At 45.1% G+C, this 18,988-nt stretch overlaps 1 protein-coding gene across 2 annotated transcripts in view; it reads left to right on the top strand.

Annotated features, from left to right (window-relative positions):
- The window catches only part of LOC138274853 (glutathione synthetase-like), a 186,661-nt gene that overhangs the window by 72,587 nt on the left and 95,086 nt on the right, over positions 1-18,988 (top strand). For both annotated transcript variants that reach the window (XM_069219019.1, XM_069219020.1), the window contains exons 6-9: positions 1,422-1,538; positions 4,668-4,748; positions 11,562-11,639; positions 18,672-18,738. In XM_069219019.1, coding sequence (XP_069075120.1) covers positions 1,422-1,538; positions 4,668-4,748; positions 11,562-11,639; positions 18,672-18,738 — 343 coding nt within the window. The remainder of the gene's footprint in view (positions 1-1,421; positions 1,539-4,667; positions 4,749-11,561; positions 11,640-18,671; positions 18,739-18,988) is intronic.

The raw sequence follows: 18,988 nt of genomic DNA, 5'->3' as shown, positions 1-18,988 counted from the left end.
GTCTTCAGTTTCTTGCAGAAGGAAAGTTCGATATGATCCTGACAAAGTCAAAAAGGCAAAGTATTCCAGAGATGAGCAGATTTTACTGAAAAGGAATTACCTCCCCATCTAGGCTTTTTAAACCAAGGAGTATAGACTTGTGAAGCAGAGGAAGTCGTAAGGGGCCTCGTCGGAACATAAAAAGACAGAGGCCCTCATTACAAGATTGGCGGTAATGACTGCCTACCGCCACCGTGACGGCCGCCAACATACCGCCGCCGTGGCTACCAGCCGGCAACACGTATTATGACCGCCAGCGGTATACCGCCAGATATCTGGCGGAACACCACTGACGGTCAGGGCGGCGATCAGCGGAAAGGCGGCGCTGCTGACTGCAGCACCGCCACGCCAGCAAAACACCGCCAAGCGTATCATGAGCAATGATACAGCCTGCCGGTGTTCTGCTGGCGGACGCTGCTGCTGCCAGCAGCGTCGCGGACCCTCTCCAGCCAGAGGACCCCCTGCAAGTAGGTAAGTTGGGTTCTCTGACCAGAGAGGGGGGTGTTGTGTGTATGGGGGGGTGTATGTTTTGGGATGCGTGCATGCAGGTGTGAGTCGCGGTGGATGCATGCGTGAATGAGTGATTGTGAGTGTTGTGTGTTGTTGATGCATGTGTGTGTCAAGGTCTGTTGGGGTATGTTGTGGCGTGTGGGTATGTATGTGTGCATGCGTGGGTGGTGGTGGGTATCCGTGTGTGCATGTGTGTACATGGGTGTGCGTGTCGGTTTGTATATGTGCGTGGGCGGCAGGAGATGGAGGGGGGGTGGGGGAGGACTCAGGGGTGGGGTGTAGTGCGGGGGAGACCCCTATCAGTGTCAGGGAACAGATTCCCTGGCACTGATAGTGCCTACCGCCATGGTTTTCGTGGCGGTACAGAAACCATGGCGGTAGCCCAGGTCATAATCCCGAGGGTGGGAATATGATGGCTGCCAGGCTGGAGACTGGAGTCTCCAGCCCAGCGGTCGATACCACCCTGGTGGTCCGTGTGTTAAAACAGCGGTAACCGCCATGGTCCAAATCCCGCTTTTTTTTACCACGGGCCTGTTGGCCGTATAACCGCCACTTTAACACTGACTGCCAGGGTTGTAATAAGGGCCAGAGTCTGTCTAAGAAATTTCGGCCCACTGTTATGCAAGGCTTTATGAGTCATACACATCGCCTTGAATTTGACTCGCTGATTTATGGGGAGCCAATGAAGAGAGGCCAGAGCGGCTTTGACAGAGGTATGTCTGGGGAAATTTTTTAGCAACCGCGCTTCAACTTGAACTAGTGTGCAATATAAGTGGCCTATGGTAGGACTGTAATTGTAACTTGTGGTGACCTACATCTGTTCTTGAATTTTAATGTGAATCGTTGCTCACTGTAAACTCTGTATCTTCCAGGTATGTGTTGACGGTACTAGGAAAATGTAAGGAGGCTTCAGAACTGCTGTCCAATGACCCTGCGAATGGGATTGCTAATGGCATTGCAACAGCCTGGGAATTGTATGGCTCTGAAAAGTAAGGCATCGTCATTGTGTTATTTATATAATCCTAGTTTTTCTTCTCTTTCATGTTGTACAGTTTATGTGGCTAATTAGCCTATTACACTTGGTCAATGAGCTGAAATCAGAACTGTTTGATACACCAGTACCCAGTGCATCCTATTGCATGGTAATGATTAGTTTCTTCTGATCAGTATGATCAACCTGCTCGATTTAGGCTTCCAACCAATGGCCAGAATTGAGGTCCAGCCCTAGGAAGTGGGCCCAGTTATGTCTGGCCTGCCCCTGATTTCAACAGAAGACAACACCACAAGGACATTTTGAGAAGTTTTATACAAATTCCACTGCGATACATTTTGAGGCTGCCAGAGCATTTACAACATCTTTATTAGGTCTCTCCTACAGACAGCTTTAGCAATGTTGTAGCAGACATGTTTCTGCTTGCAATACAATACATAGAGAGAGATTTTGGTCAGCCTCATGCTCATGATAGGATGGCTTTCTTGTTTACCTTAATTCTCTGATCACTGAGCTTTGGACCTTTTTAAAACAATTTTTATTGGTGGACATGCAAATATTATTGGCACATTGGTGCAGCATAATCAAACAGCAATTCTACACAGCCCAATAATAATTTCCCCTCTATCAAAGACTTATGAGGATGCAGTCTTGTGGCATGTACTTTTTACTTTTTTTGTATGTAAATCAAAGAACCCCAACATTAAACCTCTCCTTTTGGTGCTAGATATAGCAGTCATAAGATAGTATTCTCGACCACCACACCTGTAGAGAGAGATACTGGAATCATCAAGATGCTTACTGGGCTTCTATTTATCAGACACCCTACCCGCTGACTAATTTCACCTAATAAGGGCCTATGAGTGCAACCCAGCAGTCACATTTCAAAGAGATGGAGAGCAAATTCTGCACTCAACATGGGCACTTCAATATTTGTGGGTTTCATCTTTGGTGATGCTTTGGAATTGCTCGAGAAGCATGTTCCATGCTTGTGAAATAAATTATTTCTATAGACCTGCTTGTTCCTCCCTATGTAGTAATGTTCTCTCAGCCTGGCTCCAGGTGATCAGCGTATGTGCCCAAGTAGTTACTGCAGGTGTGCTATTGTGTTCCCACCATACAGTGATGGGATATTTAGCTAATATTAAGGCCAAGACCATAAACTTATTCACCGGTCTTAACAGGGTGGTTGAGGGAAGATGTCAAGAACCAGCCCTGCTGGTGTGCTAAGTATGGAGAGCCCCATTGTAAGAAAGTGCCCTTGTTGGCATAGTTACCCCCACTTTTTGCCTGATATTGATGCCAAACTGATTGAGAGTGTGCTGGGATCCTGCTAACCAGGCCCCAGCACCAGTGTTCTTTCCCAAAAACTGTAACTTTGTTTCCACAATTGGCACACCCCTGGCACGCAGTTAAGTCCTTTGTAAAAGGTTACCAGGGTACCAAGGGCCCTGTGGCCAGGGAAGGTCCCCAAGGGCTGCATCATGTATTATGCCACCCTAGGGGACCCCCCACCAAGCATATGCACACTGCCTTTGCAGCTTATGTGTGCTGTGGGGAGAAAAAGGTAAAGATGACTTGGCACCCCTCTCAGGGTGCCATGCCCACAAATCACTGCCTGTGGCATAGGAAAGTCATCCCTCTCGCAGGCCTTACAGCCTCTAGTGCCTTAAGACCCTAACGGGTGAGTAGCTGCACTTTATAAACACTGATTGATTGATTGATTGACTGATAAGGCAGGGTGCCCAGAGTATCAAAACCAGGAAAAACTAATTACAGCACAAGATCCAAAATCAGGGGGTCAGAAGCAAAAAAGTACACGGAAACCACGCCAAGAGCTGCCAGGTCTAACGCCATTCTAAAGTGTCTGTTGGCTATGTCAAAACGGTAAATGCCAAAGCACCCTTCCGTGTGCCTTGCATCTTTCAAAAGAAAAAACATTAAATGAGTGCAGCCCTGATTACACGTGCATCGTGTTGCACCAGCTGCCTTGTTTGTTTTTAACAAGTAAACAAGCAATGGCAAAGCCAACAGAGTATCACTCACCTTTTCTTGACTCTATAACGCATACCTTATATATATATATATATAAACAAAGGCAACTACGATGTAACCTGTCACAATTTGAACATGTTTCCCATTCATAAGTTATGTGTAGCACATTCGGGACCTTGTTGGTGTCGTCGTATGCATGCATTGAGTTCTCACTTCATCTACACTTATAAATACCAGTGCACGTTGACTCCTAGAGCCACTTGTACAAATATTTGGAATTGCGATTTCCTAATTGCGATTTCATGCGAATTGCAATTAGGAAATCGCAATTCCAAATGTAAGAACCTCCATTGAGTTTCTTCTGCGATTCCCGGTGGGTCGCAAATAGACCTACCTCATTAATATTAATGAGGTAGGTCGCAATTTGCGACCCACTGGGAATCGTAAAAATCACAGGGATGGTGGCCTGCTGGTGTCAGCAGGCCACTATGTCTGTGATTGCTTTTAAATAAAGCGATCTTTTTTTTTTAAACGCAGCCCGTTTTCCTTCCGTGGGACCACTGCCTCCTCTTCAAAAACTTTGCGAATGTGTTAGCACTAATTTGAAATTGGTGCTAACTGCAATTGTTTTGCGACCCCATTCACAGTCACAAAACAGTCATACATACGATTTAGATTCCGTATTAGGAAGGGACGCCGTGGACACGCCCCTTCCTAATACTGAATCGCAAAACCAAAATTGCAATTCGGTAACAAGTTACCGAATCACAGTTTGGGCTTTGTACATCCCAAAAAGATTCTGCGAATCGGCCTGTTTGCGACTAGAAAAATGCATTGTACATGTGGCCCTTAATGCCTTCATTTCTAGCCACTGGCTTCCACCTGCATCAGTGTCCGAAGAATTGTTCATTATATTGGTTTATAGGCTTACAGCCCTGGAAATATTGCCCATCCCTGTCTTCAGGATGATGTAGCAAGGGACATAGTTCTTAGCTCTCTGCACTCGCAGTTCCTTTTCAGTACGTGCACAGAAATGAACCATTGTTCTAGAAAAATGTGTTTTATTGTGTGCATGTGTTTCAAAACTAGGCTGCTACTCATTGCAGGAGGTAACGCTGTTCATCTTTTTCAGGGCTGTTGTGATGATCCTAGTGGGAAATGTCCAAATGTCTCGTCTTGACCATCGCTGCTTTGAACATGAACTGTGGAAGAGGTAGGCCATGCTCTCTAAACATAACCCTTTGTGAAGAACTTCTGCTGTGCTGGGTTTCCTTTCCCACCAACACATATCCCAACACTGCAGTGCATGGGAAGTGTTAGAAATTGGGTTATTAGTTAATAGGGGAAGAAACCGTGCTCGACTAATAAACACAATCTTTGTCAGGGGAAACACAAAAAGTGAATAAATTAACCTATGCTCAACCCTCTGGTAGCTTGGCACAAAACCAGCTAGGCTTAACTTCGAGGCAGTGTGAAAAGTATTTATGCAGCACACAAACAGTAATAAAGTGAAAACACAACACAAGAAAAATCCAAAACCAATTTAGCAAGGAATAGAGTAAATTTTAATAAACACATGACACTAAATCCATTTATTTGGACCGGAATTATGAATTTTTCAAGTCTTAAGTGAACTTTACTGCCAAAAAGAAAAAAGCGCCAATCATAGGTATCCGGTTGTTCAAGCCTCTGTCAAAGTTATAAGTTAAGGCCACCTGCAATGGAGCATGGGTCGGATACAAGGGGTAGGATGGGCCTGGGCTCGGTTTACCTTCGGACTTAGAAGAAATTCTGATAAAAGTTCTGGAGAGGATAGAGGCTTACCGGGCCTAGGCAAGAGGCACAGCTCCACCCACAGCCATTTTGGCACAATGGCCCATCCTGTCCACACTAATCCCATTTGTGTCACTGGTTAGAAGGACTATACTAACCCCTACGGCAGAGCAATTCACAGTTATGTGAGGTAGGATGCTGGCTAAAGGCACAAAGAGTGGGGCACGAAAATGGCACCTTTCTAAAAGTAGGATTTTCAGAATTCTGACTTAAAATCCCACTTCACCATTAAAGAGGATTTTAATTCATTTGAGAATAAAGCTGCATTCCTCTATCTACTCCCAATCTAAAGGTAGCACTTATTAAATGTAATAAGGTAACCCAGTGTTAGTCAATAAGAGAGGCAGACCTTACCACAGTGAAAAATGACTTTAGGACTTTTTTACTACCAAGGCATGAAAAAAATAAGAACCCATTTCCCACTTTTTAAATACCATGCATCCTCTGCATGGTCCTCTGTTTTTAGGGCCTACCTTAGTGTTGACCCCTAAGTGTTTTGAAAGGAAGGTTCAACCTAGGCAAAGGGTTTATTTGCCAGGTCAAAATGACAGTTTAAAAATGCACTGCAGGCTACAGTGGCAGGCTTGAGAACATGTTTTAAAGTGCTAGTGTAGTGTGTGGCACAGTGCGTGCTGCAGGCCCACTAGAAGCATTTAATTTACAGGCATTGAGTACATGTGGGTACCATTTGGAAGAGACTTACCAGTAAATTAAAGGTGACAATTAGGTGTAGGACAATTTTAACATGTTTTAAGCGAAGAGCACAAGCCCTTTAACACTTGTTAGCAGTAGGAGAGTTCTAAAACCAACAAAAACAAATTTAGCAAAATAGGATGGGTGAAGGCAAAGGATTTGGGGGACTACCACCCTAAAGTGGATTGATGGTGCATACATTCTCTTTGCTTAATTAAGCCTTCAGTGTGTGATTGGCTCAAAGCAGGGCTACTGGCAAGCCTCTGAGTGGCTCCTTTGATATCTGTGTTGCGCTTACAATGGATTAGAAACAAGCTGGCCCCTGAGAATGCTTATTTTTCTCTGGCTGTGCCCCCTTCCCTGCCTCTGTCTTTTGTTTGCCATATATTTGCAGTGAGTGGCCAATTTCCTGTTACTTTGCTGTATAGCAGAACCCTCTCCCTATTCACCGTCACCTCCTGTGGCATTAGAGAGAGTGCGAAAAAGAGATCTGACTGGCTCCTCTTCCTCACCTTTGCTGCTGTTCCTAAGCATGTTTGCTCATTATCTTTGCTTTTCTTCCAGTATTCCTATTACACCTTAAGCCTGTCCACTTCTGCCCCAGACTGGCGGCTCTTCTTACATGGGGCAGGGACTTTTCAGGGCCTACCACTTTAGGGTGATTGTGTTTAGTCCTGAAAATGGGAATCAACTAAAGTGGTTGAGACTGTTCTGTTACTCTCTGGTGTCCTGTAGCATATAATAGACGGCCATGGAACTTCCTGGTTTTTCCTCCCCACCGGTCTTCCCTCCTCCCCCAGAATGATTGCTCATTCCCTCTGCTTTCCTCCCAGCCGTACTGCTCCCCCAGTAAGCCTGCCCACCATGTGTTTCCTGAGCCTGGCTGCTTTTTTTGACATCCGTAGTCGCAGTAGAGCCTTTTTATTGTTTTTCTGTTGGTGCAGAGAGTTTGCGAGGCTGTCCACCTAAGGGTGATTGTGCATAGTCATGCAATCAAGGACTAACTGGAGTGTTTTACACTGTTACCTAAAACTGGAATGCCTCCTTCATGGTTCATGCTGAGTGTGTGGTGTGTATGTCTACCAGCTTGCCATCACCCTGCATGCTCTCACCTCATTCTTCTGACTCTTACCCAGTCTGCCTGCTCTCCCAATCTGTCTTCTCTGGCTGCTTATTCTCCCCACTGTCCCCTTAGGCTGAACTCTCTACCCTCTTCTTGACATGCTCTCCTTGAATCCAAAGTGATGGTTGATACAGTGGCATGTAAATACGGAGTGTGTGATGTGTGTGACTATACCCTTTCTCCATAATGGTCTTAACCTTGTGCTATAGTGCAGACACTCTCCCTCCAGCATGCCTCCTTCATCTCCAGCCTCTCTGCTCTCCACCAACCATACCATTATTTGGCCTAATTTCAGAGCTGGAGGTCAACAAGGTGTCCTACAATATATCACATCATGTATTTACCAGCAATCTTACATGATGTCAGTATGTTCACACCCATAGCCAGAGTAAAGAACTAATTCTTGTTTGTTTGGCTTAGAATCGACAAAAACTGTACTCACACAGACCTACCAGTGGGACATAAAGTGGTTGATCACAGAGTCTTGGGTTAATTTTACAGACCTATTCATAATTATTGACAAATATATTTTTGTTACCATCACTCATCTCTCTATATACCGATACAATGCTGCAGTCTATGCCCTACATGTGGTTGACCTCTCATTCTTTGCTGCCTCTTTCTATGAAAGCACCTCCCAACAGCCTGCCTGCTCTCCCTCAAGCCTTCCACTGATCTGTCTGCTCTTCCTCCAGCCTGATGACCCACCCTCCTGGTTGCCCCCTATTTGAGCTTTCTAAAATATACATGTTCTCCCTAGAATTTGCCTAATATGCTTGCTATTGCCAGGGATTGTCCACTCTTACACAGCCTGTCCCTTTTCTACTGAATATTTGCTCTCCCCCCAGCTTTCCCACTCCCAAGACAAAATGCCTGCTAACTTCCAAAATCAAACAAAATACAATACAAACCTGGCTCAATTACATGAACTTTGGTGCTTGGCAACTTTCATGGAGTGCCAAGTCACTTGGATTCATCCTAGACACCAACCTCACCATCAATGAGCACACTTCAAAAAGGCAAAGCTTTCTCTTTTAAAGAACATCAAACTGTTGCATCCAGCAAGCAACTTCAGAACTGCTGTTCAGGCCCTCCTATTATCGCAGCTTGGATGGTGGTAACACTCTACTCCACGGTCTCTCAGACTCTTCCATGCTGCTGCATGTCTCATCCAGGGGTGAAGAACTATGATGTGATCACCTCTACCCTGAAGGAACTCCAATGGCTCCCATTGCTGGTCCACACTATCTTCAAAACCAGCTGCATCATCATTTACAAAGCCATCATGACCATCAGCCCCACTTAACTTCCAAACAAACTCACTATCTCCGATTAATCTTGGTCCACCAACAGCAAGGACGATATCAGACTGCAGACTAAGAAGTGTAGAAAAAGAAAACAAGGCAGCAGTCCTTTTGCGTCTTTGCATCTAGGTTCTCAAACACCATACCCGTATCCATCAGGACCGCTCCTTATTCTACCCCCACATCTGGTTCTGGTAGGTTTTTACCCTATCAAGGCTCCAAACTGTCTGGGGTGACAAAAGGCTGGTGTTAGGTTCCTTTCTGTGTGCAGGAGGCAAAGCCCCCTGAAGTGTAAGTAGGGCAGGGCACAGCTCGACCCACAGCTATCTTGGCACAATGGTCCATCCTGTCCACACAAGAGCCATTTGTGTCACTGCATAGGAGGAATACACAAACCCCAGCAGCAGAGCCATTCACAGTCATGTGACACAGGATTCTGGCAGAAGGCGCAAGTAGTGAGAAAGAAAATGGTACCTTCCTAAAAGTAGTATTTTCAGTTAACTACTCACCTCTTTAAAGAACACTAATTCACGATGCATTAACCATCCACAGCCCAGGTTCCTCTCCCATTTCTTGTTCACTTTATGATTGTCTTTCACCAGATGCAGCGCTCCGCTGCCTTTTGGTAAGTTTGCTCTATAGAAATACTGTATATAAACACATAAAGATGCAATGCACTGCTGCCTTTTGGTAAGTTTGCTCAATAGAAATACTGTTTATAAATACATAATATATACTCCTTAACTGGCTGGCCTGCTTTTCTCTCTATTTCCATGCTTTAGATGCAGTAGTTTTCTTTTCTCTGCCTAGCTACATGCTTAATTCGGTCTTCTGCTGCTCCCTGTTTGTCTGCCCCACCTCCCGCTTTCCATTTTGGAACTGTTTTATTGTCTCTTCCAGCTCCCCATTACCATGAAGCACAGGGTCATGGAGGCAAGCTCTAGTGCACACCTTTGTTTGACCTGCTGCCTGTAGGTGGTCAGGAATCGCAGTGTGTGCAGGAACCTTCTGGAGGGTGTGGGCCTCACCCTGAATGAGGAGCATCTCCTGCACTATGGGTGCACTCTCCATTAGCACAGCAGTTACCACAGCACAGCCTGGTAGAGGTTAAAATAGACTGGATAAAGTGTTGAGGCTGGATAAAGTGTGGAGCCCTGTGGAGGTCTCCATGAAATAAACTGCTATGAGGATGGATTATGGGAGAGAGGAAACACATGTAGACTCCTAAAGGAAGAATTTTCTCTATGAGAGGGTTTGGCCTCTTACCTTTCTCCTTGTTTTTCCCTTCCCGTTCCCGCATACTGCCTGTTATTTTCTACCTCCTGCCTAACCCTGCCCCGCCTCCCAACTCCCCTCTCTCCTCCCAGAACCTACTTAATGGAGGCTGCAACACAACGCCATTAAGCAGGTCTATGGCCCAGTTCTTTCCATGCTGCTGCATCGCTCTTGCTCCTGTCTTCTCCTTGCTTTTTCAGCACCTTGAGACTCTCACAAGTGATTTTCCACTCTTTATAAATCCTCAATTGATTGATTGCGCTAGACCTGACATGCTGAGGTAGTTTCCCCAAACGTTTTGCTTTTTCTACACGTTTTGCTGTTTCTCTTTAAGTGCCTTTGGGGCCTAGGCGCTTTGCCACTCCTACATATGCCAGGAAAGTGGCGCTGATCAGTATGTGCACATATGCAGACTAGTGTGCCCCTTTGTACTTTGCCTGTCACAGCAGGCTTGAATGGGCGCCTTTGCACCTGTGTGGTGTCCTTTAACTTGTGTCCAGCCTGCCTCTGCAGGCTTGTGCATGCACCAGGGTACATGTGACCATGTAGTGAAAGAATACCCATATGTGTTTTCAATACACATGAGAGCTGCTCTGCCCGTAGGTTAACATGGGGATAGGTTACAATTGATCTTGAACTGACACAGTGGATTGAATTGGAGCAGCTCATTGTGTTTACTATCATTGGGTTTACAAGGACAAACCCCTTCCCATGGTAAAGGTGGTATTGTCAGTACTGCTCTAGAAATGCCACTTCCAATAAGTGGGCATTTCGGTGTTCTAAAAACTCTCTTTTGGTGCCTTTTAATTCCAATTTCTTTTCCTTGGAGTCTATGGAAAGCATATCTGTGCATTCCCCAGCGACAGCAATAAAACGTGGGCACCCAGAACGACCAGTCTCTGCCAGTTGAGGGCCTGGCTAGATAAAGTGGAGGGAGAGGTGTTGGCACTTGGCCTCTGAGAGCCAGATCTTAGCCCCAATAAAGATAATCATATGCATTCCATGGCCTCATGGCAGAAAGGCCTGAAATTTCAGGGAGACATCTGTGGTTCAAAGGGGAACCCTTTGAACCCCTAACTTCAAAGACACACTTTACTATATCTACTGGTACCACACTTCAGCAACTTAAAGGTATGCTTGCAGGAACAGGGGACGGAGACGTTGGACCATGTAGTGCACACTGCAGGGGACTCTGTTGTGCACAAGGAGTATTTACTGCCCCAGGAAGGGACCGTGCACCTTTCTGGCATTGTGGTTGGCCTTGGCTAACTTGTTGCTGAATTGTGGCACTCTGAAGTGTCCTCTCCAAGGGTACGATGGTGTGCCCCCTGTTCTCTTGTTGAGGTCTCAGGGACCTCAAAGACCACCACAAAAAACTGCTCAAGCCTACAATGCAGCCCAGTTAAACCCCTGAGCCAGTATTTCATTTGTTATAAAATAAGTGCAAATCCCAGTGTTTGTCTCAGGCTAATGCCCTTGGCTCACCAAAATGCCAGATTTCGGAAAATCGAGGCTGCCTGGTCTTGATTCTACGTCATGCCTCCTTCTTCCTCCGACCTACACCTCCTGTCTCTATCTCATGAGCATCAAGGCTGCCGAGCCTTCATTCCACCTCAGGCCTCTTTCTTCTGTCACTCAAACGTTGCACTGTACACCTATATTTTGTTACTTGTCACTATTGATTGTCTGTTGGGCCACCAAGATGTTGAGAATGCAACAAAAGATGTTGATGCTTGCTCTGTGCTCAACAGAGGTCACATTATCAAATAAATAAGTATGACCCTATCTTCTTCCAAAGGAACATCCGCGTGATACACAGGAAGTTTAAAGACGTGTCTGAGAGAGCATCATTGGACAAGGATAGGAGGCTATACATGTAAGTACACATGAATGTCCACAATAAAGTGTAAATATAGTTTAGAATGCTTCACAAGGTTGTACCTTCCTTCTGCATATTCAAAGTTAGAGCAAAAGTTCAATATTCTATGGACCTGATGTACAGCGATTTAGCAGTCACAAATCCTGTGATTCACCAAATCTGAGGGTGGCTGTTTACTACGTAACACATTCATTTTATTAATTGATGAATGGTTTCCGAATCACAAAATGGATTTAGAAGTGCACACTGAATTGCTATTTGCATGTTTAGGGCATCCCTGCAATTCAGTATGCAATTCATGAAGGGGTTGCAATCTGAATTTCGGTCTCAAAACATGGAAGAACTACTGAATTCTCAAAGGAGGCGGTAACCCATTCACGAATGGGAAAGGGAAGGGGCTCGTCCCCCTTTGTGAATGTATAATGAAAGATTGGTGTGAAGTAGGCAGTGGTCTGGGTGATCACTGCCTGTTCTCAAAGTGTCTTTAAAAAAAAAAAAAAAAGTAAACATCAATTTAAAGCGCAGCCTTGTTTCCTTTAAGGAAAAGAGGCTGTATTTAAAGAAAAAAATACTTTTATTGAAATTCCATCACATACATAAAGGTCTGCTGACACAAGTATTCCTGTGATTGCATCCAATTACAGTAAATCTCAGCTTGAGACTTACCTCATTATTATTCATGAGGTAGGTCAGATTGTGACCTACTCAGGATGGTCATTTTGCATCCCACCCTGATAGTGTATAGGTCAGGTCAAAAAAACTCACTGGATTTGAAAAATGTTGGGTGCAATTTGTCACCACTTTTGTGAATCCAGTTGTAGTACCATCTCTGGGGTGTAAACATGCCACTTTACATAAAGTTTACATAAGTATTAGTGTTAAAAAAGCTCTTTCTTGTTTATTTGTACTCACTTAATTGTTTTAAGGAATTTATTTTACAAGCTTGTTAATTCTTTCTGGATTCTAGCTGCTTCCAGTCTTCCACTTCAATCCTAAATGAAATCCTAATTTGGGAGCCGAAATAATTTCCGTTTTTCTCTGAAACCCAATAAAGTGGGTTGGCTCAAAATGACTGTAATTGACTCATTAGTGAGAGAAATGGGAGGGTGCAGGAAGGTTTCATGCTTCGGCTGCCGAACTCTCACAGATTGTTCTCTAAAGAGTAGGGGCAGTCAGTGCACAGAGCATGTTGACTGAAATAAAAATCTGATTTAAATAAAAACCTGGGTGGCAGGGACAAGTGCAACGTTCTGAGGTGGCGAGAGGATTGATCAGACGTTTTTTGCAGCAACCACAGCTCCCGCTGTTGAGTTCTGAAGCAGCTGAGCAGGGTCCAGGCCTCAGTCGATCACACATATAGGCCATAGCTCCAGTCTGGAGCTGCCTGTGCAGAGCCTTCTTGCTGCTTCAAAGCACTGGTGCTGGGATGACTTTTTGGGGGGTCATTAGAGGGATGGTCATGGTCTTTAAAATTGTAGTATTAAAAGTAATTCTACTCTTTTCTGGTGGCTTCCTCCCTTAAACACTCCCAACATTTCCTAAAGAATCAGTGAGGTTGGGGCAGGGAGTGTTGGTTTTAAAGCATATTTCCCTAAAACAAGAATGCAATGTGGAAAGAAAGGATTATTTTTGGAGAACACCTTCTGTTTTCAAATTTCTCCTTGATTCTGGAAAATCAGCAGAAACAACAACTGGAAATGCAACTTGGTGGTTTAGGGCATCATTCATAAATAGAGAGACAGGCTACCAAGTCACTGGAATGCTGGCGGTCCTGTGGCTACTTGACCAGGCAGCACTTGGTCACTGTTTCTAAAGTCCCATGCCAATCAAAAGGGAAAATGTAAACAAAAGAGATCACAGAAACAAGCAGAGTTTAGATTTATTGAAAATAATAAAATTGCATGCCAGTGGCAACAGTTGAGGGGCAAATGCAAAGAACACCATAACGCATTTGACAATGATGTCTCTGCAAGTAACACATAGTTAGCACCACATTTGTACCAGAAATGGTAACTAAGGGCCTCATTATGATATTGGCGGCAAATGCCGCCTACCGCCACGGCACCGGCCACCAACATACTGTTGCTGTGGCTACCGATCGTCCATGGCATTATGACCGTAGACGGAATTCCGCCAGAAGGCTGGCGGAATTCCGTCTACAGTCATGACGGCAGACGGAGGTAAGGTGGCGCCACAACAGCAAAACACCGCCTACCGTATCATGTTCCATGGCGGTGTTTTGCTGGCAGCAGCACTGCGTCCCGTCTCCTGCCGTAGGACCCCCTGCAAGCAGGTAAGTCGGGTTTTCTGACAGGAGCGGGAGGTGGGGGTGTTGTGTGCGTGTGTGGGTATGTGTGTGACTGTGTGTGAATGCGTGCATATGTGTGTAATGGAGAGTGCATGAGTGAGTGTGAGTGTACGTGCATGTTGTGTCGTGAGATTGCATGTGTTCATGGGTGTTGCTGTGAGTGTGTATGAATGCTTGGGTGAATGTGTGTATGCGTGTGTGTATGGGTGTGTATGTATGTGCGCGTAAGTGTGTAATTTTCGGTGGGGTCACCAGGGGGAGGGTGGGGGAGGACTCTGGGGAGGGGGGCAGGGGAGACCCCTATCAGTGCTAGGGAAGGAATTCCCTGGCACTGATAGTGCCTACCACCATGGTTTCCGTGGCGGTACAGAACCCACTGAAACCATGGCGGTGGGTGGAGTCAAAATGCCATGGACGGCCACCGGGCTGGAGACTGTAGTGTTGACTTTACCGTCAATGTCAAAATAGTGGAGGTATGTACCGCCAGCTTCTTGGCGGTAATACCTCCACTATTGCACCGACTGCCGGGGTCGTAATAACCCCCTAAGTTTGATGGCACAGACACTGCTGACATGGAGGAGGAACTAACAGCAGGTAAGACAATTGATACACAAAGATTGAAATCTAAGGGCCTGATTTAGATCTCAGCAGAGTGGATACTCCATCGCAACAGTGATGGATATCCCATCCATTGCCCTGTCACAGCCAGCTATTAAACCTGTAGTGATAGGGAAAACAAGATGTTATCACTACAGAATATGACCAAATCTCCACTTGCACAAACAAGTGTCCCCATGATATCATGACTCACTGAAGAAACATCTTTGCGTCAGCCACTCAGAAAGATGTGAACCTACAAATTAACACCCATCAAGATGTCCTCAGACACACAAGACAGACTCATTAAATTTGACAACAGAATCAATGAATGTCAAACACTCAAGCCCTCATTACAAGATTGGTGGTAATGACCGCCTACCGCAACGGCGACGGCTGCCAACATTCCGCCGCCTTGGCTACCAGCCGGCAACATGTATTATGACTGCCGGCAGTATACCGCCAGAAATACGGCGGAACACCGCCGACCGCCATGGTGGCGGTCGGCGGCAAGGCGGCGCTGCTAACAGCAGCAACGCCATGCCAGCAAAACACTGCCGACCGTATCATGAGCAATGATACGGCCTGGCGGTTTTCTGCTGGCGGATGCTGCTGCTGCTGCCAGCAGCGCCGCCTTGCCGCCGACCACCACCATGGTGTTCCGCAGACCCTTTCCAGCCAGAGGACCGCCTGCAAGCAGGTAAGTCGGGTTCTCCGACCGGAGAGTGGGGTGGGGGTGTTGTGTGTATGGGGGTGTGTGTATGTTTTCAGATGCGTGCATCACGGTGGATGCATGCATGAATGAGTGAATGTGTGTGTTGTGTGTTGTCGATGCATGTGTGTGTCAAGGTCTGTTGGTGTATGTTGTGGCGTGTGGGTATGTATGTCTGCATGCGTGGGTGGGGGTGGGTATGCGTGTGTGCATGTGTGTATATGGGTGCGCATGCCGGTGTGTATATGTGCGGGGGCAGGAGCGGGTGGGGAGGGTAGGGGAGGACTCTCGGGATGGGGTGGGGTGCAGGGGAGAACCCTATCAGTACCAGGGAAGTGATTCCCTGGCACTGATAGTGCCTACCGCCATGGTTTTCGTGGCGGTACAGAAACCACGGAAACCATGGCGGTAGGCCGGGTCGTAATCCTGAGGGTGGGAATGTGATGGCTGCCAGACTGGAGATCGTATTCTCCAGGCCAGGGGCTGTTTCCACCCTTGCGGTCGGTGTGTTAAAACAGCGGTTTTGGATGGTGGTAACCGTCATGGTCCAAATCCTGATTTTTTTACCGCTGGCCTGTTGGCAGTAATACCTCCGCTTTAACACCGACCGCCAGAGTTGTAATGAGGGCCTCAGTGATTTGAGAGATAGGTGTAACAACTTGGAGCCCCTGAATGCATTAACTGTATTGGAAACACCTTCATGACAAGACTAAAAATTACCTTGAAGGGCATTTAGGAAGCCCAGGAAAACACTAGCTCTTCTTCAGAGAAAATATATATGTGATCCAACAGCACCAAGTCCTTCAAGTAGCATCCTGAAATGTTTACAATTCAAACTCATGTCTTTTAAAGTCATCCCTGACATACACTGCTCCCTCAAACCAACTGCTTTGAAGAGGATGTTTTTCCCTCGTCCTCATCTATGCCCTCTCCAGGGAAACTCTTTCACTATTAATTATGCCTCCCTCACTCAAGGCTTCTTCCCAGACGTTTCCAGACCGGATCCTCCCAGTCCTGAAGAAATCCACAGTAGGCCCTTTGTTTTTGGAAAACTGTGTTCACAATGTGATATGAAGGGACTGGTAGAGTGGGTCAGTTCTCACAAGGGAACACCGGCAAGTGTCTAGAATGTGTCACTGAGGCATTGGAAGTGGCCAGCCATCCAACCCCAGTTTATTTTCAGTCGAGGTGTGAATGATCTGACTATATCAAATTCATCATCTGCCACGAAGGAGCAGGGCAGTGGTGCGAGAGAACCAGTGTTCATAAAAATTAGCATTCAATATTCACCATCAAATGAAACAAAGATCACTTGCCAGATAGTGGCTGTTGTTTCTGACAAAATAGTCTCCCAAAGTAAAATTCATAGCCATCAAACTCAGATTAATAAGCTTTATTTTTTATCGGATATTGACTTACAAGCTTGGCTTACTAAACAATAGAATATGAATTAAACTCAACCTCATTTTTGTGCTTTTTATTATGTTTTGTAAAGCTCTTTATGTGGGTGACCTAGTAAAGATAACAGAGACAATGGGACTGCTGTGGGTGCTGATGGTGACGTCATACAATAAAAGCTATTCTGAGGTTGGTTAGTTTTAAGTGCCTGACTAACCAGGTTTGGGAGATGAAAAAAAGAACTACAAATGAGGTGAGATAGTAACAACTCCTGGTGAGTTGGAGACCCTACTCATAATAGGAAGAGCGCAGCATCTTTTGTGAAAACTGGAAGAAGTCTTTTGCAGAACCTGAAGAAGTCTCCTTCAATTCTCAAATGAGCAGGAAGGGCATTCTGGAAAGGTCAATGCTGGGAGTGAGGAGACATCCAACAAATTCTTTCTATTTTAGGAAGAGATGTCAGCTAGATCCTGAATGGCTGACCCATAGGCACCTTCATAACTTGGTCTTGCCTTTCTTTGCTGCTCCCCCACGGCTCTACACAGTCTGCACTGTTGGCATGGTTGACTATGTAGATACAGTGCCAAACAGAGCCCTCCCTGGGCTTGCAACATTGTCCTTTAGCTATATTTGGCATCTGGTTATTTCAGGGACAGGGTGTAGGTCAGTGGCAGGTCCTCTATTGTGAAAAGAAAAGCTGAACTGAAAATCCTACTATCACCACCTCATCAAGTAGTATTGCGAGTGAGCAGTGGCAAATATGAAAAAGTGCATAAATGATCAATTATTATTGGTAATACAATTTGTAGCATGTCTTGTATAAAGTTAAAAAATAGCTTCATAAATTTTCCCTAGTTAAAATCAGATTGGAGAAACATATAGTTTATATTTGTTGTTGCAACCAAAAGTGCGTTGAGTGGGATAATCAGTTTTATTCTTACACCGTTTGCTTACCTTTAAAATTCAAGGGCCAGATTCAGCAAGTGAGTTCCCTTTACTAATTTAAATGGTGTGGGCTCAGGTGGCAACTTCATAGTAGCCACAATACTTCATATAGATGGAAAATAACAGTCCTACAGCTGAAAGTCTGCTGAAATGGTATGGCATAGTGAATATAACACACATAACGTAGTCTGATTCACAAAGAGATTTGAAAATCTACACTTGCAGGTTTATACCACTGATTGGGTGTAGATTTTCAGATTAATGGACTACTCATGTTCATATTTTGCAACTATACATTTGAAAATGGCACATTTACAAATGCTAAGCATTTTCTGAGGGTGCTTGATTCACATTCCAAACATGGAAACTAATGCACTCCTAGCCTAAACAGTAGTTAATCTCCAACATTTCCTAAGTGGGAAAAAGGTTTGCTAATATCCACAAACCTGTGAATTTAGGAGTCCGTACCAATGTTCCTGTAAACCCACCCCCTGCCAGTGGGACCAGATGTACCCCATGAGTTGGATGTTTGGGGCCTAAAGCATGTCTTGGAGATCATTACTGACCTCTTGTGATGCTGACGGAAAAGAGCCACGCGTGTACAGGAGCTGCGCAAGCCCTCCAGCTTCCATTTATGAAGGCTGTGGATGATGAGGGCAAGGATATCCTAAGAACTGGAGAAGGAAGGAGACTTTGCATGAGATACTTTATTTTTGTAATGAAGGGCTATCTTTGGTCAGTCCTTTCTTCTAAAAAAAGACATTGATTACTTTACTAAATAATACCCTGATGTTAAGTTTCACAAACATTGTTGTTTCTGAATAGTGAGTGATTTCAGTCAGATGTCTATGAGAAGGATGATATCTTGTGTCTTTTTCTTTCTTAATATGGACAATTTTAACTTTATAACATGTACTATGATTGTAGAAATGAAACATAGAAATGCTGATTTTGGCAATCCTTGTTCTTGGGTATTGTTTTCTAATAGTTGTTTACCATTTTCAAAAATGCATTCCATTCATAAAACTCTTGAATGGAATCTAATTAATTTCTAAATCTGTGTTTATAGTGATGGACATGAAGTTGCCGTGGCATATTTCAGAACTGGCTACTTGCCTGAGGACTACAGCGAGCAGGTCTGGGAAGATCACACCTTCATATATGAGATTTGTGGGTAACCTCTCTATCTGAGATGTCAGGGCATCCCTTGCTCTAACTCTAGATATTCAGTGGCTTATTTAAAAGATCTAGTGGCACACTGCACCACCTGGGAAACATTTGTTTTTACGCTCCGTGGCACAGTGTGCCATCCCATATTTACAAGGCCATGCAAAGCCACCATGAGTGGCTTTTCATGGCTTGTAAATAAGGGCTCCTTTCACGCAT

This window comes from Pleurodeles waltl, chromosome 2_2 (genome assembly GCF_031143425.1).
Source record: "Pleurodeles waltl isolate 20211129_DDA chromosome 2_2, aPleWal1.hap1.20221129, whole genome shotgun sequence".
NCBI lineage: Eukaryota > Metazoa > Chordata > Amphibia > Caudata > Salamandridae > Pleurodeles > Pleurodeles waltl.
This window is presented reverse-complemented; position numbering and strand designations above follow the sequence as displayed.